This window comes from Callospermophilus lateralis, chromosome 7 (genome assembly GCF_048772815.1).
Source record: "Callospermophilus lateralis isolate mCalLat2 chromosome 7, mCalLat2.hap1, whole genome shotgun sequence".
NCBI classification, from domain to species: Eukaryota; Metazoa; Chordata; class Mammalia; order Rodentia; family Sciuridae; genus Callospermophilus; species Callospermophilus lateralis.
Window position 1 is genome coordinate 125,977,980 of NC_135311.1, and position 23,992 is coordinate 126,001,971.

A 23,992-nucleotide genomic window follows, 5' to 3' on the forward strand; every position below is an offset into this window, starting at 1 on the left:
TGAGAGGTCACTGGATTCAGAAATGTTGTGTCCAGGGCAAAGGGCAGGCTGGCTGAAGGCTCAGGTGAGATTTGACCTGAGCCAAATCTGAGAGTGGGATTGTCACCCACTGAGACGGGGAAGATCAAGAGTTCAGTTTGAGACTGGCGGTCAGGTCTGCTGCCAGCACTAATACAACACATGCCCCAGGAGGGCTTGGCGGACAAGTGAGAAGCACATGGATGGAGAGAAGCAGAGTGGCCCAGGAGGCCAAGGCCACTGGCTGGGGGCATGGGAGAGACGCTATCCTGCTCCTGCTGCCCTCCCCAGCCTGGCCTCGCTGTCTGGCTCATGCCCATGCCCACGTTGGAGCACGCACAAGCCCTCTCCTGCCTTCACCCCTGCAGGGATGGTGCTCAGGCCGGCCCAAGCGTGCCTGGGCTGTGATTCACAGGCTTGCCAAGCGTGGATGGGGGCGAGGAAGGTGGGGCCTCCTAGCACAGAGAACTGAGCTGATCTCATAAAAAAAAAAAAAAAAAAAAAAAAATAGATCCTGGGATCTGTCAAGGGCTCCTGGGCATCTGCAGGGTACCCTCCTGTAGCTGGGCTCTGATCTGGGGGGCAGGAGCCAACACACTTGGGAGAAGGGAAAGGGGCCAGGCAGGAAGGAGAAGAGAGCAGTGAGGAGGTGGAGGAGACCCGGCCAGAGAAGCTGGGAAAAATCCTAGGAGCCTTCCTGGAGGAGGCAGGGCAGGCTGAAGCAGGTCTTTTTGTGGATTTGAGGGCAAGGAAGTGTTCTGGAAGGGGATTCTGGACCTCAGCGCAGCAGTGTTGGTTTCACTGGGGGTTGTTCCACCCTGAGCCTGTGGGCTGCCTGGGTGTGGAGTTGCTTCCTGCCTGAGGCACCAAGTGTTTGGTGGTAGCTCCAGGAGAGGGGGAAGGTGGGAGCCCACTGCACTGAGAAGCTGGCTTTGGGGTAAAATCCTGAAGAGGTGAAGGAGGAGTGGAGGGTATTTCTAGGGGGAGGGTCAGCTGAGGTGTGGGTTCTGAGGCAGGAGAGTAGCTGTGTGCCAAAGACATCACCTGACCTTGCTTTTCCAGCACCCTCGAGGGGTCATAGGAGAAGAGATCAGCTGCAGGGGCAGGGCAGGAGCGGGGAGCCCTCCTGGGCCAGGCCCTCATGCCAGGACGGTGTCTTGGCCCAGAGTGGCAGGAGTAGAGGGGTGAGCTACATCCCCAGCCCTGTTGTTTGTGTTTTTTGAGACTGGGGGTGGAATTTAAGGGTGCTTTCCCACTGAACTACCACCAGCCCTTTTTATTTATTTTTTTATTCTGAGATGAGGTCTTGCTCAATTGCAAGTTTGGCCTCGAATTTGCCATCCTCCTGCCTCAGCCTCCTGAATTGCTGGCCACTGCGTGTGGCCATTGTGTTTTTTTCTTCCAGGAGTCTTCACCTGACTTTGACCCTCTCTGAAGGCTCAGAAAGCCATGTGCAGCCTCTCTCCAGTTAGTTCCGGACCCTCCGGGGGCAGCCAGCCCTAGCCACCAAGGAGTTAACCAACAGAGCTGAAGGTATTTACCCAGCAAGGAGGCTGCAGAGCCCAGGTAATGAACAGTCCGCGTGGAAGAAGGATTTGTTTCTCCTCCTCCCTCCCCTGGGAGGCTGCTTGGCAGAGTGAACGCATCCCTCTGTTGGCTCTTAAGGAGGTGAGCATGGAGGGGTGGGAGCTGGGGCCCAGATCAGGCCTGGGGACGCAGGCGCAGAGGTGGGCTTCAAGAAGAGCGAGAGGATCTCAGACTGACACTCTCCTCGCAGACTTTGCCTCACTTAGTTCTGAGGACACTGGAAGGGCTGGGCGCCCTGATCTCTGCTTCCAGATCAGGGTAAGGAGACAGAGAAAGGTGACGTCTCTTCCTCAGGGTCGCCCAGCTGGTGGGTGGTAGAGCCCGGGCTCAAACGTGGCCTGTCTGGCATCAGCTCTGCTGGGCTTTCTGCTTCCCCTGATGGAAGAGAAAGAGTTGATTTGTGGGGTCCCTGCTCCGTGCTGGCAATGCGTTGGGCACCCTCTCCAATCCTGGAGGTACCCTTTTCTAGAAGCCCCACTAAGCCGTCAACATCAGAAGAGTGAGGTGGCACTGTCCAGGCCGGGGAGGGAAGAGAGGTGGAGATCCCAGGCACAAGTGGGTGGCCTCCAGTTGTCACTTGTGATCCCAATGGCATCCCCCCCCCCCCCCCGGGTGTTCATCATGTCCTGTCAACACCCCTCCAAACCAACCCTGAGACCAGCCTCGCCCCACCTCCCCCACCCCCACGACAGGCACAGCTGCCATTATTTGGCACCTAGATCACAGCATTGGCCTCTGGTCTCTGCCTTCCTCTTGTCTCTCCCCTTCTCCGTGCGGCAGCCAGAGGCTCACACTAGAACACAGGCTCCCTTCCCTTCTTGGCTTGAACTCTGGACTAACCACGTGGTTGGATTCTCTGCAAAACCTCATGGAAGCCCAGGGCTCATGCACGTCACTGTCTCTGGGAGTTTGTCAGTCATCATGGAGGAGCAGAAGGGACAGCACTTCCTGGGGTTTTCCATGTGCTGGACCCTCCGTGCAGTCACTCCAGTCACTCTGAATTGTCACAACGACCCTCTAAGGTACTAGGATGACTATTTCCACTTTGTAAGTGAGGAAACTGAAGCTCAGAGAGGTTAACTAACATGACGAAAGTCTCACAGCTGACGGGCAAGAGAGCGGGAACTCAAACCCAGTACCCCATGTCCCAGCATGGCGAACGTTCACAATAAATAGGAGCTAGCACTGTTAGCAAAGATCAGACTTCACCCCCTAATTTTCTTTAATATAGAATTTGAATTCCTTTAGCAAGTCATTTACTGTCCTGTTGGCCACAGTCCCCATTTCCTTTCATCTTACACCAATTTACCTGACTTATGGGGACCCCGATGGCATTCATGACCCAAACTCTTCCTCGTCCACTCGCTCTCGTAACCGACACCCCCCCTGCCAGGCACCGCGCCAAGCCTACGGGGGTGAGGGAGAAGGCCTCCTGGCCCTAGGGGGCAGACCTGCACCAGGTGGCTTTGCTGGATGGTGTGTGCTGTCCTGGGGATGCAAGGAGTGTTAGGGGAGCAAGAAAAGCATGCAGTGGCGGGGTTCAGCTGGAGAAAGTGACATCTCCTCTGGATACTAGAGACTGGGCAGGAAGCAGAGGAGAAGGTGCAAATAAATGCAGAGCATGGCTGGCTGCTGACTTGTCTGGGGGTGAGCAGTCACACTGGACGTGCAGGAGCCATGAATCTGGTTGGCAGGAGGAAGTGGATCTAGATATTGGAAGGCTTCGAGTTTGGATTTGGGGACTGCAAGCAGCTCCCGAAGGTTATTTATTTATTTATTTATTTTTGGTACCGGGATTGAACTCAGGGGCACTCGACCATGGAGCACATCCCCAGCCCTATTTTGTATTTTATTTAGAGACAGGGTCTCACTGAGTTGCTTAGCGCCTCACTTTGCTGAGTCTGTCTTTGAACTTGCCATCCTCCAGCCTCAGCCTCCTGAGCTGCTCGGATTACAGGCATGGGCCACCACGCCCGCCCGGCTTCCAGAAGGATTTTAAGCAGAGACTGACACAAGCAGAGGATTCCACCCCCACCCACCCCCCACCCCCGCCCCCCTCCAGCTCCTGCCCCATTTCTCCAAAGGTACCTACCTTTGCCAGGTAGATACCCAGCAGGCTGGCTCCTGTTCTGCAGGCCTTTGATGGGCTTGATGATAACAAGGTCAAGAGCCAGAAAGAAGGCTGAGAGCGGGAATTCAGGCCTGCCTTGGCCCCTGGCACCTCAGAATTGGCCCAGCCTCCACGAATCATTTTTGATGAGAGATTCTGGGAAGCAGGATGTTGACAAGCCCAAGTAAACTCCCTAAGGCCTGGAAGGAGCCAGGAAGCAGAAAGGGTAAGGCCCTCACCAGCTTCCCTCTGCTCACCGCGCTTCTCCTGCTTCTGAGCTACATCTCCAGCCCTTTATATTTTGAAACAGAGCCTCCCTAAGTTGCTGAGGCTGGCCTTGAACTTCCAGTCCTCCTGTCTCGGCCTCCCGAGTAGCTGGAATTACAGGCACCAGCTTGTCCAATCCCTTTCTTTGCAGATTCCACTGTCCCTCCCCCTCCCAGCTAGGGATCTGACAACTACCTTGGGGGATGTTCTCCCAGCTCTTGAGTCAGGCCTGACAGAGGACGATTTTGAGAGCAACCTATAAGACCCCAGTTCCTATTCCTTCCCTTTCAGCTAAGCATCAAGGTATGATGGCAGAACAGGTAGATTGGGGGGTTTGTTTTATGTTGCAGTATTAGCGATGCTCTGCTAATGAGCTGCATCCTACCCTCCCTTAACTGCCCCCCCGCCATGTCCTTAGCCTTTTTTATTTTTTATTTGGAGACAGTCTTGCTAAGTTGTCCAGGTTGGTCTCAAACTTGTCATCCTCCAGCCTCAGCCTCCCAAGTAGATGGGTACAGGGGTGCAACAGCACACCCACTTGTTTTTATGTTTATTGATTTTTTTTTTTTTTTAACTAGGAATTGAGCCCGGGAGTGCTTAACTGCTGAGCCACATCCCCAGTCCAGCCTTTTTTATTTTTAACTTAATTTAATTTAATTTTAACTAATTTTTAAATTAGTTAATTAATTTTTGGTATCAGGGATTGAACTCAAGGGCACTTACCCATTGAGCCACATCTCCAGTCCCCCCTTTTTAAAGTATTTTTTTAGTTGTAGTTGGACACAATACCTTTATTTATTTATTTGTTTGTTCATGTGATGCTAAGGATCGAACCCAGTGCCTCACACGTGCTAGGCAAGCGTTCTACCACTGAGTCACAACGCCAGTCCTTTTTATTTTTTATTTTGATACAGGGTCTCACTAGGTTGCTTATAGCCTAAGTTTCTGAGGCTGACTTCGAACCTCAATCCTCCTGCCTCAGCTTCATGAGCCCCTGGGATTACAGGTGTGTGCCACTGTACCCAGCTTTTATTTTGAGATAGGGTCTCACTAAGTTGCTGAGGCTGGCTTCGAACCTGTGATCCCGCCTCATCCTCCAGGAGCTGCTGGGATCATCTGATCCTGGTTTTGCCAGTCATTAACTAGAAGACCTTGCTACCTGGCTTCTGTGTACCTTGGTTTGCTGCCTGTAAACTGGGGACGGTGCTACCGGCCTTTCAGAATTATTGTGCCAATTGAATGAAGTCAGGAGTGCCAAGCAGTTGGCCCAAGTATGTTCCTTCCCAACACTGGACACTGGTGTTGGAATCCACGGTGAAGGGTGGCGGGGACGGGGTGAAGGTGGATATTGAGTGGGTCACGTAGTTTCAACATATTTCTGCAGAGATAGCACTTGCAAAGGTTTGGATGGGTGACAGGGCAAAACTGGAGAATATTATGTCCCCAAACAGTTTGCTGCGCCTGGAACGAATGCTGGTCAAGACAAGGAAGAGACCAAAAATGATCATCTGGGATGAGGATGGGAAAGGCCTTGAGCCAGGCTCAAGGGCGGGGCTCCGCCTGCAGTCCTGCTGGCATGGGGCATGGCAGTCACAGCTGGGGCCACGTGATTCATATGGACCTGGACTGGAATTCCAGTTCTGCCACTTGGTGACTGCCTTGGGCAAGTCCCTTAAGCTCTGTCTTAAGGAGTTCCCACTCAAGCAGGCCCTGAGACTTGGGTGCTGGGACTAAATTTGGGAAGTGATTTTAAGAAGCAGAAGTGAAGGCTAAGAAAGTTACGGTAACGGGGGCACATCAGTGTGCAGTTGTCCTTCAGGTTGAGCCCCAGCCTGGGAGCCCGGGGAGAGGTGTGAGCCCCACCTCAGAACCACGCTATCTGAGCTGGGGGAGGATGGGCTGGGTACCAACTCCCTTGATGGTTGAAGGTGGCCCTTGGGGTACGGGACACCTCTCCCTTTTGCCTGGTCCCCAGATGCCTAAGCTGAATGAAGCAGGACCTTGAGTTGGCAGCTCAGCTCGCTAGGGGCAACCACCGGGGAACTCAGAGAAGGAACGAGGGTGGGGCAGCTGTCAACAGCACCTTCTGTTACCTCTTTGAGCATCTGTCTTCTCATCTGAAAACACAGGAAGAATTTTTTTTTTTCATCTTAAAATGGGAAGACACACTTCACAGGAGGATTCAGTGAGGAAACATACTTGAAAGGACCTAATGAGATGTGTGACACACGGTAAATCATTAATACATGGTAGATACGCTGGGCTCAGCTCAACCACCAACTTCTCAGAAACTCCCTCCCTGACATCCTGTGGAGAGCGGCTTGCTCCCTTTGTTCTCCACCAGAATGTCCTATTTTCTACAGAGAAGGCATGACAGCATGCAACGGTCTTGGTTAGATGCTATTTTTTTAAATCTGTCTTTTCTCACTAGAATGAAAGCAGCATGAGGACAGGGAATCCATCTTTCCTATCCATTGCTTTACACCCAGCCCTGGGCCCAGTGCCTGGGGCATACTAGGTGCTCAATGAATATTTTTTGAATGGAAGAATTATTACAGAAACAATAAAGAAAGATAGCTACTATTCTTGACCTTGTACTAAGCATATACTCTGTTAATAACAAATTCAAGAGGATCATCTGGACTCTAGCTGGGTCCCCGTGCTGAAAATAGTAGGTACGGCTCCAGTCAAGAGTGACTCAGGTCAGTTCCTGCATCCTGGTGCACTGCCCACTAACTTCTAGGCTGCAGTGCAAGAAGTTGTAAGAGCACTGAGCGGCTTCAGTTTAGGACATGGGTGTTTGGGGAACACTTGTTTGAAGGTAGAATTTTAAAAGAATAAAGCTATTGTATAATTTTGCTCTTTCTCACACCATCAGTGATGAGAAAGCTAGTGAAGTTTAAGCTTCAGAGCTCCTTGAATGTGTTCATGTGAGGCTCATGTGATTTGCAAATTTAGTGAAAATAAGTGATTAAAATGGGGATTCAAATTGGGTACACTGGTAATCCCAGTGACTTGGGTGGCTGAGGCAGGAGGATCACAAGTTCAAAGCCAGCCTCAGCAATTTAGTGAGACCCTATCTCCAAATAAAATATCAAAAGGGCTGGGGATGTGGCTCCATGGTTAAGCACCCATGGATTCAATCCCTGTTATCAAACAACAACAACAACAACAAAAACTTGGGATTGAACACAGGTACACTACATTCCCATGAGCTACATTTTCAGCCCTTTTTTATTTCGAGACAGGGTCTCACTAAGTGGCCTAGGCTGGCTTCAAACTTGCAGTTCTCCTGCCTCAGCCTTCCAAATAGCTGGAATTACAGGTGTGCACTACGGGACCCGGTTTAAAATTATTTTTCTTAAAGAGCGTGCTCTCAAAATTGTATAAGCTTCAGCCCCACAAAACCTAGAACCACTTCTGTCTTCCATAAAACCCAAGAAACCAGGGATCCATGGGTTTTAGTCCATTTCATAAATGCACAATGGGAACACTACTGTTATCCCAGTGGAAGAAATGGAGGCTTAGATGGTAGTCCTTGCCCCGGGTCTCAAGGCCAGTAGGTGGCGCAGCGGCACATTCAACAGTCTGGGGCTGGGGTGCAGCTCAGTTGAGGAGCATGCGCTGTGTAGGCAAAGGCCCTGGGTTCCACCCCAGCACTAGGGAAAAGTCTCAATCTCTTGTCTCCAGATCTGAACCTTAGTTGTCCACCTTCCCCACTCACCATGAGGTCTCCAACACAGGACAAATCACTATTATACACCTGGCCACCAACCCAGAGGAGGAGGCACTAACACAGGTTGACAGCTAAGAAAGAAAAAAGCAGCCTGTGATCCTGGCACCCAGTTGGCTTCAGTGTTCCCCTGTTGAACCCAAATTTCACAGAGAATCAGTGGCAGATAAGGCCACTCAGCGACTGTGATGGGTCATGACACAAACAGGACACTCTCTTACCACGTCTAGCATGGACAAAACATGAACATTGTTTAAACCAGAAAAAAAAAAAATGGATCAGCCATCCCTTTTCATTTTTTATTTTGAGACAAAAATCTCACTACATTGCTAAGCAGATTGCTAAATTGCTGAGCCTGGCTTGGAATTTGTGATCCTCCTGCCCCAGTCTCCCAAATCACTGGGATTCCAGGCATGCAATGCACTTAGCTAGATGTCCTTTAAGCTCTTCAATCATAAAACTCCCCTCCTTCATTTAAAAAAAAATTTTTTTTAGTTGTTGATGGACCTTATATTTATTTATATGTGGTGCTGAGAATCAAACCCAGTGCTCTAAGCATGCTAGGTAAGTGCTCCACCACTGAGCCAAAAACCCCAGCCCTTCCCTTTGCTTCCTGACAGCATCCAAACAAAGCAAAGCCTTGCTTCCTTAAACCCTTTCCAAAATTACCTAAGGAAAGCTCCAATTCTTTAAGAAGTCCTTTCCAACATCCTTTTACTGAAATGTCCTGTGTTTTCCCAAGCACATGCATTCTCTCTCAGTGAAATGAGAAGGGACGCAGTAGTTTAGATACAGGTATGTTCCTGATGGTCTTTGATTGAATGGCATAGATGCAGGTATCGTTCTTTAATGGACCATTGAAGACAAAATATCACTGCCCAAAGTTACAAAATGTTGCTCCCCAAAACTGGTTGAGGATGGGAGAAAGAAAAAAATAGCAGTTCCTTCCAGGGAGTGGTTAGTTTTAAACTGAGAAGACTACCTTTTAGGATACTGGAAATATTCTGTTTTGAAGTAGGTGGTAGTTTCAACAGAATGTTTTGGGGAAAAATATTGAGCTGTACACTTCAGATTGGTGTGCTTTAGGAAGAATAGGTTGGTGCACACCTGTAATCCCAGAAAATGGGAGGCTGAGGCTAGAGGGTTGCAAGTTTGAGGCTGGTCTCAGCAATTTAGTAAGACCCTTTTTCAAAATAAAGTAAATAAAAAAATAAAAAGGGCTGGGGATGTAGCTCAGCAGTAAAGTGCCCCTGGATTCAATTCCCTGTACAAAAAAGAAAGAAATATAATTAGATGCTTATCTGTTGTAATTTGATTAAATAAGTGTTGTCCACCAACTTCAGCAGGTAGGGGAAATCTAAAGCTGGTACCCAAATACCAATTTTAAAAGGTAAAGGTCTGAGTTGGGATGGTGGCTTGGGCTACCAGAGTCTGAGATCTGTGACGAATAGGCTGGAAAATGGATGATTTGCTGAACACTTAAAAGCATTTTGTTCATTCCAGAAAAGAAAAGAAAATTGAATGTAATCATTTTATTTTGCAACAGGAAAGAGTTTGATTGGGACCAAGGAAGATCTTCCTAAAAATGACAAATGAGATAAAACAGACTGGGACATCCCGGGAAATTTTTAATTCAGCTGGCCAGTAAATGGCCCCAGTATGCCTTGAGACAAAGTCTCACTACATTGCTAAGCAGATTGCTAAATTGCTGAGCCTGGCTTGAAATTTGTGATCCTCCTGCCCCAGCCTCCAGGAATAGAAGACTGAAAGAAATGACCTCCAGCTGTTCCGCTCATGACGAGGGACTCTGATTTGTCATGAGTGTTCTGGGCCAGCTACACAGCCCCTATCAGTTAGCCAAAGGCAGTCCTGCTCTGATTCACACTAAGCTTTTTATGTATTGTGGCCTGTGCCACCAACTACAGCTTTAATCAAATCCAGGCTTAGTCACCATAGTGCAGTATGTCATCGCCCTCCTGATGACTTTATCTTGACTCCCAGAAAGATGGTGGTGGTGAGAATGTTCCAAGAGAGAGAAGCCTAAAGAAACCTAGAGCGGAAACTAGACACTGGTGAATTTTGTGGGAACGCGGATAGAGCATATAGAGGACTCCTGATCTCAAGGAGCTCACATTGGAGAATTAAGACCTCCAACCTGATAGATGTCACAGGTAGTGAGGATAAAGCCTCCAAACAAAAGGTGCATGCAAATGTCCCAGCAGAGATCCTCTGGGACAGGGAAGCTTCATGGAGAGGGGGAACTTGGAGGAACTTCAAAGGCAGAACAGGATTAGAGGATCCACCAGGCAGGACAGAGTACTTGGTGGTACCAGGGTACCTGGTGGAGGGGGACAGCCTGTGCATCCCGAGAATTTGGAGGGGAGACAGTAGTTGCGGACAGGGCAGTTGAAGCGGGGAGAGGCTTCCTATCTGGGAGTAGCAAAGAGCAATGCCAACAGGATGCGGTTAGGAAGGACCTTGAAGGCCAAGCTAAGAAGTTGGGACCTCATTCATAGATGGTGGAGAGCTGTTGAGTTTCTGAGCCGCAGGAATGATCCGAGTTTCTTATGGAAGTTTGCCGGCGGGGCCCTGCCTACCTCTCCCATGCACCTCCCCCGTTTAGTCCCTCACACTCTGTGCTCTGGCCAGCAATGAACTTTCCACGCAAACTGTCCTAGGCACTCTTCGCGCTCCTGGTACTCCCAGCTAAGTTCTTGGCCTTAGGTCTCAATTTTCCTCCCTTCCTCTAGGGAGCCTTGGGGACACAGCTTTCCCCCAAGCCTAGGCAGGTGCCCCTCATCAGTCCCCCACACTCGCTGTTTCTCCCATTATTAGAGTGCGTGTCGCTGTGTTGTCATTATTCCTTTGTCTGAATCCTCTGCTAGATGGATTCGGTTGAGGCTAGAGACAGCATCTCATTCGCCAGCGTGTCCCTAGGAATCAGCATAGGGCAGTAAAACGGGGATGCACTGAGGGGTTGGACCCGCTGATCTCGCAGGTTCCTCCCTGGTCTGGACTCTAGGGAGTCTCTTGCGAAGGACAATGGAAATTACAGGTGTCAACAGGTGTAGGCTTTTAGGGAATGTGCCCTTAATTGGAATGATCAGTCTCAACTCCAGGAAGCAAAATTTATGGAAACAAAGAACCTCCTTCCCACCTCCCTGAGAGTAAAGCGAAGCCAGGGCTGTTTCCAGGCACGCCCGCGAACTATTTGAGAGACCTTCAGGCGGAGGGTTACTCACTGGGACTATAAACGGTAACCCTCCGCTCGAGACCACCTCGCCGCGGTTTCTGCTCAGACCGCCAGGGGGAGGAATCGCACCGCACCCTGGGCCTTGGGCGGTTTCGCCCATCCGCGGGCGCGTAGGGCTCTGGGAATTGTAGTCTTAACGGTTGCGATGCTCGAGATGGCGCGGTGCCCACCGGGAATTGTAGTTCAGTACAGAGAGGTGGGAAGCGCTCTTAAAAGCGTCCATGACGAGTCCTGGAAACTACAATTACCAAAGGGCCATAGGACCCTGGGCGGTTTCTCTTTTCCGTCGAGTGAAACGTCTGAAGTTGCTTCTGAGGGATCACCTTGACTGGGTAAGTTGGTTGGAGAAAGTTCTCGTGGTGAACTGAGCTGGCTGCAGACTTTTTCGTACTCCAGCCCGGTTTGGGGCTCCCTTGCCTCTCGATGCCGGGAACCGCACCTTGACCTTTGGTTTTCGTGCCCCCCCTTCCCTATTCCGACACCTCTGGTTTCCCACCCACACGCCAAATCCTCGCACTGTCAAACTCGCGCGCCCCGAAATCGGTTCTCTCGGCGCAGCCTCGCGCTCTGTGGCTTCGCCCCTTGGTTTTCAGGCAGGTGGGTGGGTCCCTATTCCTTTTTCGCTTTGCCGTGAGCTTTAAGTCAGCCAGTGTGGTTCTCATCCAGCCCAGCCTCTCCCTCTGTGACCTCCCTGGGACCCGCTTTCTTCCTCTCTAAACTGGAGGTGGCCGTCAGCCTTAGGGCGAGTTGGGTTGAAGAGCTGGCCGGGGTGTGGGGTGTAAGTGGATCTGTAAACCGTCGGAGACTTCATCGAGGCTGCTTTTCTAGACCCAGCAAGCTTGTTGCTCAAGCGCGTCCTTCTGAACGCGATGTCTCCATTTAAAAGCAGGGTGAGATTTCCCCACTTCCTCCAGAGACCGAAGGTCACACAGACAGTGAACTTTTAGTATCCCAGGGGCCCTTGTCTGAAAGGAAGGCTGCTAGAGAGGCGCTTATCTTGGATTCTGTCCTGAAATAGCCAGTGATGAAAGGTTCACCCAGCTGGCAGAGAGGCCGTCCCTGCCCCCTAGGAGCAGGGCCCCAGCAGGAGGACAGCTGCAGCGTAAGCCCTGTCGATGCCCTTTGAGCTCTCTGGGGCCTGTGCAGTAACTCTGGCTTTGGCAGGGTGACAGACCTGAGAAATCCACTTTACTGAAGGGTGTAATCCAGGAAAAATCAAAGAGACCTTGGCTGGGTATGTTGAAAGAGAGACGTACCGTTGTTAAGGAGTTAGTTTTTGACATTTTGTGAGTACTTAAAATATACCAGGCCCTAGGCAAAATCAGTTTACTCATTTAAATTTCACTTATGAAATGTCCCCATTTTACATATAAAACAACTTAGGCTCAGAGAGGCCATGTAGTTAGTTAAACTAACTATAGGTGTAGCTACCTTCTGTGGCTCTGGTGCTCTCTGTATGTCAGGGGGCTTCACATACGTTACTTAATCCTCTTCAACAGCCTCATGAGTCGTGTTATTTCTATCATGTGGTTAATTCTTAGAGGTTTAGAGTTTAAGGAACTTGCTCAAGATCTCACAGCTGCCAGGCATCGTGGCGCACGCTTATAATCTCAAGGGCTCAGGAGGCTGGGGCAGGAGGATCACGAGTTCAAAGCCATTCTCAGCAATTTAGTAGGCCCTGCCTCTAAATAAAATATAAAAAAGAGCTGGAGATGTGTCTCAGTAGTTAAGCACCGCTGAGTTAATCCCCGGTACCAAAAAAAAAAAAAACCGAAAACCTCTCATAGATAATAAGAACCAGAGGAATTCAGTTACCAGAGCCTTTCTTTTCCTGCTATGCCATATAGTTTTATTTTTAGATAAAAAGTTTAAAAAAGAATTGAGGGGGTCTGGGGTTGTGGCTCAGTGATAGGGCACTCACCTAGCATATTTGAGGTGCTGGGTTCGACCTCAGCACCACAGAAAAATAAAAATAAATAGATTTAAAAAAAATTGAGGGTTTAAGTCAAAGTCAAGTAAAGAAACATTTACTGAGTCCCTACTCTGGGAAAACATGGATAAATGGTTTGGCCTACAAAGAAGTATAAAACAGTCTTTTAAAATTTTCTTTTAATTTTTTAGTTATAGTTGGACACGATACCTTTATTTTATTTATTTATTTTTATGTGGTGCTGAGGATCGAACTCAGGGAGTCACCTGTGCTAGGTGAGTGCTCTACCACTGAGCTACAACCCCAGTCCAAAACACAGTCTTTATCCCTGGAATATATCTAAAAGTTTTAACTGTGGGAAAATTTAAAGAGCATTCATTGAATAAATTAATTATTGAGACCAACTGTGAAAAGGGCACTACATTAAGCCTAGTGACTGGTAGGAACTTACTTTTGGGGTGGCCATTGGCGATTATACCCGGTGAAAACTTAGTCATAAAAAACAGGGGACTAGAATACAGGGTACTGTCAGTGTTCATTGCATGCACACAGGTCTGAACAGAAAAAAGACTTCTCACTATCTAGACCAGGTGATCAGAAATACCAGGAAGCTTTAAAAAACTAACTGGGGGCCGGGCATGGTAGTGAATGTCTGTATTCCCAGTGACTCAAGAGGCTGAGACAGGAGGATTACAAGTTCAAGGCCCTAAGCAACTCAGTGAAACCCTTCTCCCTTCCCCCCTCCAAAAAAAAAAAAACAAAAACCCAAACTAATTGGGGGCTAGGGTGTAGCTTAGTGGCAGAGTGGATGCCAAGCATGCATGGAGCTGTGGTTTTATTCCTAGCACCTCAAAAAAACCATATTGACCTCTGAGAATGGAGGCCCTAGAATATACTTTTTTGTCCATGGTTTCAGGAAGGACCCAGGGATTGAATCCAGTGGCATTTAACCAGTGAACCATATCCTGAGCCCTTTTTATTTATTTATTTTTATTTTTGAGACAGTCACTAAATTCCTGAGGCTAGCCTCAAACTTGCAATCCTCCTGCCTCAGCCTCCCAAATTGCTGGGATTACAGGTGTAGCATGCCTGGCTAGAATATACATTTTTTGAAGTTGCCTGTGTGAATGGGATCTAGGCCAAGGAATACCTGAGCTACATTCCACATGGACCACTGTTGGAGGCAGGTCACTGTTGAAAGCTGGTAGAAGAGCTGCCTAAAGCAGCCCTGTGATTGGATTCTAGATAAGAGATGGGGACTGTGTTCAGAAATTTAGAGGAGGAAATGTTGGAAAGACTTGGGAAATATCCCCAGAGGACAGGTGACCTCACTGGGCCTGGATGGATGGAGAGGCTCCTGGACAGGAAAAAGCCTACCATGAACTGTTCAGGCAAGAGGAGCAAAAGAAGCAGAGACACCTGCTCCGATTTCCTTGGAAAATTCCACAGTGTTTTTAGAAAGGACTCTGGATGCTCTGGGTGGATTGTCTTCAGTAAAACTGGTCAGGTTGGGGTTTTCCATCTTATTCTACCTGATCACCAGTCAGTGTGAGCGTAGGGAATACAGATTCATCTCTTCGTGAAAGCCTCACTTCTGGCCAATGATCTTTTTTCTTTTTTCTTTATTTCCAATCAGAATTTAATTGATGACCTTCTCAGAAGTTTGCCAGGGATATCAGAAACACCTGCTCCCCTCCGGGCCACTGTTTCCAAATCCACTCATCTTGCCGCCTGTCCCACGTGCTACTCCCTGTGTAGGATGAGACGAAAAATCTCTTCCCATAAGAAGCTACTGATCTGATCACTGAATCCTGAAATCTGACTGTCTTTGGCTCTCCTTTCTCCCTTGATTCTCCAAACCCATACAGTTGCCAAGTCCATTTGGGGAGGAGGGTGGTACTGGGCATTGAATCTAGGGGACTCTACGACAGAGCTACATCCCCAGCACTTTTTATTTTTTTTACTTTGACACACTGTCTTGCTATGTTGCTGAATCTGGCCTGGAATTTGTGATCCTCCTGCCTTAGCCTCCCTGCAATAAAGAATTTTTTCTTAGGCAGTGCTGGGGATGAACCAGGGCCCCACACATGCTAGCCAAGGGCTCTACCTCTGAGTTACCCTCCCAGCCTTTTCCAAAACCTGTTGTTTTTTCAATCAACAGATATTTTCTGGAATCTTGCTAAGAACCAGGTAGTATGCCAGGTGTTTTCAGTGCATTATTTCACTTTATCTCCTAGTGTCCCTATGAGGATGGGAAATGAGGCTTACGAGAGGTCAGATGACTTGTCCAGGGGAAGCAAGCTAGGCCGCAATGGAGCTGCACCCCAAGAGCAGGTCTTTCAGAAGTGGTTTCTTGCGCAGCAGCCCTTGGACATCTGCCACCTCATTTCAGAGCAGAGTGGCACTCCTTGGTCTAGCTACCCTTCAGCTTGCTCCTCTCCCCTTCTGTCCATCATTAGCCACTCCCTGTTTCTCGTTCATAGCACACTGCCTTTGCCCACAGTTTTTCCTACTTGAACATCAGCCTTTCCTGTTTCCCCCAGCTCCCAAGCTCAGGGAGCACTCTGTCCCCTCAGAACCCCTGTTATCTGTCTCTTATGACAGAACTTGGCAGTTGCTTCACTGTCATGTGGGTGGCATGCTTCTTGTGACCCAATCGTGCTGGGTGTCCATCAGCAACAAGGGCAAAGGTCAGGACCTGAGGCTAAGAAGCTCTGGTCAACCACTGATTACATCAGGAGCTTTGCATCCTTTTAAAGAGAATCGGGTTGATTTTCAATATTTTTTTAAGATGGTGTCTTCCAGTGTTGCCCAGGCTCACCTTGAACTTGTGGAATCAAGTGGTCCTCCCATCTCAGCCTGCCAGAGTGGGATTCTTTTAAGATTTGCTTCAGAGAAGCAAAATGGAGTTAAGTCTATGGTACAAATAAAATGAGACTGAGAGCATAGCTATCTTAGTGATAGAGCTCTTGCTTAGCCTGTGTAAGGCCCCAAGTTCCAACTCTAGCTCTGTAAAAAAAGAAAAGAAAATCGTTTATTACCTATTAACGTTAAATAGAATGATTTTAGGATTATTTGGGGGTGACCATTGGACCAGGCAGTTGGAAGTTGGAGAGCAGGAGATGTGTGTTTAATAATAATTCTGCTTGTGACCTTGAGCAGCTCACTTAATCTCTCAGGATCTTGGCTTCTTCAGTAAAGTGCATGTATGTACCAGGCCAGGGATGGGGAGATGATCATGGGAGGATTGGCAGGAGCAATTTCTGAGGACTTTTCTTGCCCAGGCGTGCTTGAACTTAAACTCTCTGAACCCTCTGAGAGCATCTTGCAGGAAGCAGAGTAATACAGTAATTAATAACGGGGAATGCTTTTAGCTGCTCTTGATTGCAAGCAATAGGAATCTCAATTCTGTTGGTTTATTAGTTGTTGTTTATTTTGCAGTGTTGGGGACCAAACACAAGGCCTGGTGTGCACTGTTGGGAATGTATTGACCCGGGTGATCAGAAAGTCCAGGAATGGGTCAGGTTTCAGTTATAGTCTAATCCGGGGACTCATTTTCCTGTGGTTTTCTCAGCTCTGCCATCTGTGAATGGAGGAAATAGAGGGGCAAGGCGGCGCAACAGTGACACAGGTTTATTCATGACAAACCTGCGGAGGGGGCCCCCGTGGAGACTGACACCTGTCTTCTACTCAGCCTGGGCCAGACACAGGGACATGAGGGAGTGGGGGAATTTTTGCAGTTGTGCCATTGCTAGGAGATTGACCCAACGGACATCACCTCTGTTCTGTGAGGTGCTCACTGTTCCATGTCAAAGCAGGTGTTTTCAGGGTTCCTGTCCCAGATAACCATGTCCTTTCTTTGTACGACAGTGAAGCCTTGTCTGGGGCTTAAGGTCAGGCTGAATCAGAGTGACCACAAGGTGACTCTTATTCTAAGATATATTTCAAAATGGCGTTGCTGTGTCAGGTTCTGCCTAACACTATCCACCATGGTAGCTTCATTGGCAAAGTACCTACAGCAGTTCAAGGCCAGGTGACCTGTGACATCTACATTTCACACTAGTGCAAAACAACAAAGAACTTTACTCCCCTCAACCATCAAACCAAACTAGCATTGATATTCTAGGTCAGTGGTGTTGTGCGTGTCTGGGTGTCCCCCACGAGCAGGGTCAGTCGTGGCTAAGAGCTCCGTGCCTGGCTCTGGCAGACCTGTGTGTGCTCCTGAGCGGGGTAACTTGGGAAAGTTATTCAACCTCTCAAGCCTCAGTTTTCTCATCCCTAAAGTGGATCTCAATACTGCCCACCTCCAAGAGTTGTGGAGAGCATGAAAGGAGCTCACGGATGTGAGGAGCTTAGCTCAGTGCCCACAGGGTGACTGCTACGCCGGTAGCCTGTGGAGGGCAGGACTGTGTCACGGTCTCTGCCACAGTTACCCCTGCACTTGCATACAGTAGGTGCTGCATAAACACTTATTGGAAGTCTTCAGTTCCCACTTTATTTCTTTTTTTTCGCAGTGCTGGGGTTGAAACCCAGGGCCTGTGCATGCCAGGCAAGTGCTGCATCCCCAGCTCTTGGCAGGTTTGAAGATGGAAGTTCTTTCTCCTCTTCACCACCATCTCCTCACCTGCCCAGAAAGAAATGCAGCCCCTCTACCTTAGCAAATGATTTAATGAGTGACTGGCAGGGAGGATGGGGAGGTGAGGGGTGAGGGGACAGAGCTGCAATGGCACATGACTCATTAGCAGCAAAAAGCCAAGAGGAAACCAGCAAGAGGCTGTTCTGTGTTCCACCCTCCAGCCGTCAAGTTCAGCACCGCCCCAGTCATACGATCAGTTGCTGTTGAGATGGGGACCAGCCAGTCGGTGTGCTTCCCACCTGTCTCAGGACCCCACCTTGTAGGCTGTGGGGATGTGATGGAGGGTCAGAGTCTCCAGGTAGGTGTCTGCAGCTCCTCCCCTACATGTCTCCCCTGCTTCGGTCTGTGCTGGGTCTTTTTTTTTTTTTTTTAATATTTTTTAGTTTTAGGTGGACACATATCTTTATTTTACATTTATGTGGTGCTGAGGATCGAACCCAGTGCCTCTCGCATGCTAGGTGAGCGCTCTACCACAGAGCCACAACCCCAGCCCCCCCCTTTTTTTAAAAATTTTTAATATTTATTTTTCAGTTTTCGTCGGACACAACATCTTTGTATGTGGTGCTGAGGATCAAACCCGGGCCGCTCGCATGCCAGGCGAGCGCGCTACCGCTTGAGCCACATCCCCAGCCCCCCAGCCCCTTTTTTATCTTTTATTTGCATTTATTTTATCTGAGTTTATTCCTGTGCCATAGTTTTTGCTTCTTCAGTTTTTTCTGGGATGCCTTTACTTTCTGTGCAACCTTCTCTTCTGGCTTAGAAACAGTTTGTTCCTTTTCAGTGAGGATCCTCTGGATGGGGCAGGGAGCTCAGTGTGGGTTAATCCAGACGTCTGTAAGGATAGTGGTGCACCTTGGGTGCTCTATTCCATGGATATGTTCAAAGACCTGAAAATCTACATCTAAACCCTTGAGTTCAGTGTCACTCTCTGCATTTTTTAGCAGGTGCAACAAAAATTCAGCATTCTTTTTGGGCCACCAACCCTGTGTCCAGCCCTGTTTGGCCTGGACACTCCTCCCAATTCCACCATTGTAACTCCGGAATGGCGCACATCGCTTCTTTAAAATGACGCTTTGCACGGGCTTGGTGGCTTTTCGGATATGCATACCCTTGATGGCCTATGTGGTTTCATGAATCTTCTTAAGTGAACATGAAGATCTGAACCTCTTGATTTTGTGGGGTTTTCAGGGTCAAGAGAGTAGGGAACCATTTTCACAGATCATCTCAGGCCACTGAGAGGAGGAGCTGTGCTTGGTCTTCACGGTCACGGGTGAGAGTGGGCAGTTCCAGGTGGGGAAGCTGAGCTAGCGCTGGTCTGGATTTGGTTATCAGCCCCCAGGGCTGTCTTCCTCTTATCAAGTACCAGACACTTCCCATTTGACCTAGATGAAGTGTTCTTTCTTCAGCCAGGAGGAAAGGGGGGCGGGGCTCTAGCTCAAGGGGCAGCTCCCAGCTCCTCCCACCTGTCTTGAGGGCAGATGGCTGACCCACGTTGAAAGGTTTTCCATTTCATCCTTATGGGAGTTGGTGAGAGGAAGAAGAGTGAGCCACATGCCATTGCTCTTGACTCCCCAACCTGGGTGCGAACTTGGTGGCCCCATCTCTCCTGCCTCCATCTGCTCCTTCTGGACTTTCCTTCTACCAGTTTCTAGGTTTGTTGGTTTGTTTTTTTGGCATCAGGAATTGAGCCCAAGGGTAATTTACCCCTGAGACACATCCCCAGCCCTTTTTACTTTTTATTTTGAGGCAGAGTCTCAGTGAGTTGCTTAGGGCCTCACTGAGTTACTGAGGGCCTCATTGAGTTGCTTTGAACTCGAGATCCTCCTGCCTCAGCCTCTCAAGTTGCTGGGATTATAGGCAGGTATCACAAAACGTGACCTGCTGGCTCCTGGTTTCCTCGTGAGAGGCACCCACCCTCACCTTCTCCTGTTTAAGATGAGTTCGTCCTTAGAGTTAGCCTAAATCATGGGCCTGTGTGACCCATGATTAGTGCCTCATTCAGCACAAGGGCAAATCTTCACTCCCATGGCTCCTCCAGGCCTGGGCTCAGGACTGGATTTAAAATTTTTTTTTAATTTAATTATTTCTTAGGTGTAGATGGACACAACACAATGCCTTTATTTTTATGTGGTGCTGAGGATTGAACCAGGTCCCGCCTGTGCTAGGCGAGCACTCTACCGCTGAGCCACAATCCCAGCCCCAGATTTAAATCTTGATGTCCTAAGCACTCGAAGTATTTTGGCACCCCCCCCCATGTCATTCAAAATACCACGAGCTATTTGAAATAACATTTTTCATGTATGCTAAATTCCTTTATTTCTAAATGTAAAATTCGGGTGTGTCATTGAAGCTTAAGGTTCCCTGTGTCAATGCCCTGCCTGCCTGGTGCCCTAACGGGAGATCCAGAGTGCCTGGGCTTCTTGCTCTGAGCAGCTGCTCTCTTCTTTCCTGCAGGGGAGCTTCTTTCGACTCTTCTACCCCTGCCAAGCGTCGGAGGAAACTGTGGAGCAGCCCCTGTGGATCCCGCGCCCTGAGTACTGGGCTGGCCTGGCTGATTACCTGCGGTTGAATAAGCGCTGGGTGGGGTTGCTGTTCAACCTTGCTATGGGTAAGGCTGGCCCCGTGCTTTCCCAGCTGCTTGGTTATGTCCCTAGGCTGTCCCCATGTAGACACAGTACCTTTAAGCTTGCAGAGTCCAGCCCTTTTGCAGTGGGTGGGTGTGCAGAGCTTGACCATTGAGTAGCGCTCTCCTGGGCTTTGAATCCAGGCTCTCTGATTTACTAGTTATGGGGCTTGGGCATGTTCCCTAATCTGTCTGAATACCTGCCTTTGTGGGGTCACAGTGTGGGAGGTGTGGGGTCAAAGCCTCTAGTGCAGTGCTTGGGATGCAGGATGCCTGCCTAGGTGGCGGGTCTGGCTGTTTGTCCAGCAGGTGCTCACTGCCAGCCATCCTGCAGGTTGGCCAAGCTTCGCTCTCGGGGAGCAGGGTCTCCTGCAGTTCTCCCTCCAGGCCTCCCATCTTCTGGGCAGGGCCACACTAAATCATGCACTTCCCCCCAAGTATTGTCCCAGGTCCTCTGTTCACTCCTTGGCATCTCAGCATTGTCCCCGTGGATGATTTTTTTGTTTTGTTTTGTTTTGTTTTAAAGAGAGAATTTTTTTAAAAGATAGATAGGGAGGGAGAGAGAGAGAGAGAGAGAGAGAGAGAGAGAGAGAGAAATTTTTTAATATTTATTTTTTAGTTTTCGGTGGACACAACATCTTTGTTTGTATGTGGTGCTGAGGATCGAACCCGGGCCGCACACATGCCAGGCGAGCGTGCTACCGCTTGAGCCACATCCTCAGCCCCGATTTTTTTTTGTTTTCTTGCTATCTTGGCAGTTGAGCCCAGGGTCTTTCTTGCTCAGGTGGGTGCTCCACCATCTAGCTACACCCCCAACTCCAGGCCTTTGATATATCTCCCCATTTTGCGGGGTACAAGGGATTGAACTCAAGGGCACTTGTCCACTGAGCCACATCCTCAGCCCTATTTTTGTATTTTATTTAGAGTCAGGGTCTCACTGAGTTGCTTAGCGCCTCACTTTTGCTGAGGCTGGCTTTGAACTCAAAATCCTCCTGCCTCAGCCTCCTGAGTGCTGGGATTACAGGCCCACTCCCATTTTTTGGTATTCCCTCTCCCTAGGGAAGAAAAGTGGAAAGCATAGGCTAGGTGATGATTGTCCTGGGATGCTCAGGGGTGGTTGGCAGGTTCCTCAGAGGGAGAGAACCCCTGCCTATGCTGGGCTGCCCTCCTGGTGACAGCTCTGGGCAGCCAGGGATTCTATAGCCTGTGTCTCTGTTAGGATCTTGCCGCCTGCCTGTTAGCTGGAACGGCCCCTTTAAGACGAAGGACTCTGGATACCCCTTGATCATATTTTCCCATGGCCTTGGAGCCTTCAGGTAAGAGCTTATATCCCTGTCTGGGGAGACTTTGCCTAGTGACAGCGACAGCTGCTGAGTCTCAACTTATTCTCAAAGGGCAGAATGACAGACATGTCCATCTGCTAGCCGTCTAACTCCGTCTGCTCTGTGCTGTAACTTCGGGTCCACCTCCTCCGGAGGACCCTTCCCAGGGCTGCTTTGTGCAGCCTCCACGTCCTTCAGGTCCGTGTTCCACATCTGCACAAAGGTGTGCTCTCGCCATCGGCCTCTGTTCCTGCCCAGAAGAGCTAGAACTTTATATTTGGACAGCCATTTACTCAACCTGTGTTGACCCCCTGCCGTGTGCGTGGCACTGGGTGTCGGGGAATGAGGCAGGCTTGCTCCCGGTGTTCACAGCTAACAGCTTTGCTGCAAACCCCCGCCGTGCCATTTGTGCCCCGTGTGACCTTGGGAAAGTTGGGTAACTCTCTGAGCCTAGATTTCCACACCTACCAAACGGGGATGCCACTCCCAGCGGGTGACTCGTTGAGGCCTCAGTTGGACGGGTGCCTCCTAGGTACACACTGGTGTCACTTCTCCTTTTCTTTTCTCTGTGTGGAGGGACATGGGGTGGCAGACTCCAAGACCTCTTCCACCAGACTCTCAGCTCTGGCTGAGAGTCTGACATGATACCCACTGAGCATTGTTCCTGCGGGGTCTGCTTCCGCCCCACGGTGGGACCAGCTGAGCCTGTGATGTTTTCTGTGCTCATCATCAAGTGTCCCAGAGCCTCATGCGTCTCGCAGGTTTCCTCATCGCCACACCCTTGGCCATGCTCTAGCTAAGGAGATGTTTTTGTTTTTTCAGTATTGGCGATGGAACCCAGGGTCTCTCTACCACTGAACTACATTCACAACCCTTTTTTTTTTTCTCCCTCAACCATCCCAGGTAACTTTATTTCTAATATTTTGCAGAGGCATGAGTTATTACAATAATATTAACTCTAATATTTTTTATTTTATTTTATTTTATTTTTTTTAGTCATACATGACAGCAGAATGTATTTTGACATATAATACATACATGGAATGTACATACATCAATCATGTTGTCTATTCTATTCTGCTGCACTTCCTATCCCCCCTACTCCTCCCCTCCTCTCTCATCCTTTCTCTCTATCCAATCTAATGTGACACACTTTTTTTTTCTTTTTCTCATTAAAACATCATCTATGTATTCTGTATAACAATGATGTTCTCCTTCCATCTTCTGTGCAACTCCCCTTCTCCCTCTTTTCTCCTCCCACCTCTCTTCCCCTCCCACCTCTCTTCCCTATTTAGTGGTAGTCTTCTTCTCATGCTCTTCCTCCCTATCCCATTTTGAGTCACCCCCCTTATATCAGAGAAGACATTTGGCATTTGTTTTGTAGGGATTGGCTAACTTCACTTAGCATAATCTGCTCTAATGCCATCCATTTGCCTGCAAATGCCATGATCTTGGTATTTTTTTTAGTGCTGAGTAATATTCCATTGTGTATAAATGCCATATTTTTTTTAATCCATTCATCTATTGAAGGGCATCTAGGTTGGTTCCACATTCTAGCTATTGTGAATTGTGTTGCTATAAACATTGATATGGCTGTGTCCCTGTAGTATGCTCTTTTTAGGTCTTTGGGTATAGTCCGAGAAGGGGAATAGCTGGGTCAAATGGTGGTTCCATTCTCAGCTTTCCAAGGAATCTCCATACTGCTTTCCAGATTGGCTGCACCAATTTGCAGTCCCACCAGCAATGTATGAGTGTACCTTTCCCCGGCTCCCCCACCCCCACCCCCATCCTTGGCAGCAATTATTGTTGTTTGTCTTCATAATGGCTGCCATTCTTATTGGAGTGAGATGGTATCTTAGAGTAGTTTTTTTTTTTTCTAAAGAGAGAGTGAGAGAGGGGAGAGAGAGAGAGACAATTTTTTAATATTTATTTTTCAGTTATCGGCGGACACAACATCTTTCTTTGTATGTGGTGCTGAGGATCAAACCCGGGCCGCACGCATGCCAGGCGAGCGCGCTACCGCTTGAGCCACATCCCCAGCCCTCTTAGAGTAGTTTTAATTTGCATTTCTCTGATTGCTAGAGATGGTGAGCATTTTTTCATGTACTTGTTGATTGATTGTATATCCTCTTCTGAGAAGTTTCTGTTCAAGTCCTTGGCCCATTTGTTGATTGGGTTATTTGCTTTTTTGTTGTCTAACTTTTTGAGTTTTTTGTATACTCTAGAGATAAGACCTCTATCTGATGTTTGAGGGGTAGAAATTTGTTCCCAGGATGTAGGCTCCCTATTCACCTCACATATTATTTTTCTTGCTGAGAAAAAATTTTTTAGTTTGAATTCGTCCCATGTGTTGATTCTTGGTTTTAACTCTTGTGCTATAGGTGTCTTATTAAGAAATTTGGGGCCTGCCCCCACGTGATGAAGGTTAGGGCCAACTTTATCTTCTATTAGACGCAGAGTCTCTGGGTCTGATTCCTAGCTCCTTGATCCATTTTGAGTTGACTTTTGTATGT

General features: G+C 48.7%; 1 protein-coding gene across 2 annotated transcripts in view; it reads left to right on the forward strand.

Moving 5' to 3' along the window:
• The first annotated feature begins 11,173 nt into the window (after nucleotides 1-11,173).
• Pafah2 (platelet activating factor acetylhydrolase 2) overlaps nucleotides 11,174-23,992 on the forward strand; it is a 35,157-nt gene continuing 22,338 nt past the window's right edge. The window contains exons 1-5 of one of the 2 annotated variants that reach the window (XM_076860999.2): nucleotides 11,174-11,300; nucleotides 14,535-14,652; nucleotides 17,696-17,832; nucleotides 19,989-20,142; nucleotides 21,377-21,473. In XM_076860999.2, the coding sequence (XP_076717114.2) occupies nucleotides 11,190-11,300; nucleotides 14,535-14,652; nucleotides 17,696-17,832; nucleotides 19,989-20,142; nucleotides 21,377-21,473 (617 nt within the window). In that variant the 5' untranslated portion in view covers nucleotides 11,174-11,189. The remainder of the gene's footprint in view (nucleotides 11,301-14,534; nucleotides 14,653-17,695; nucleotides 17,833-19,988; nucleotides 20,143-21,376; nucleotides 21,474-23,992) is intronic. The other variant, XM_076861000.2, reaches the window with a different exon arrangement.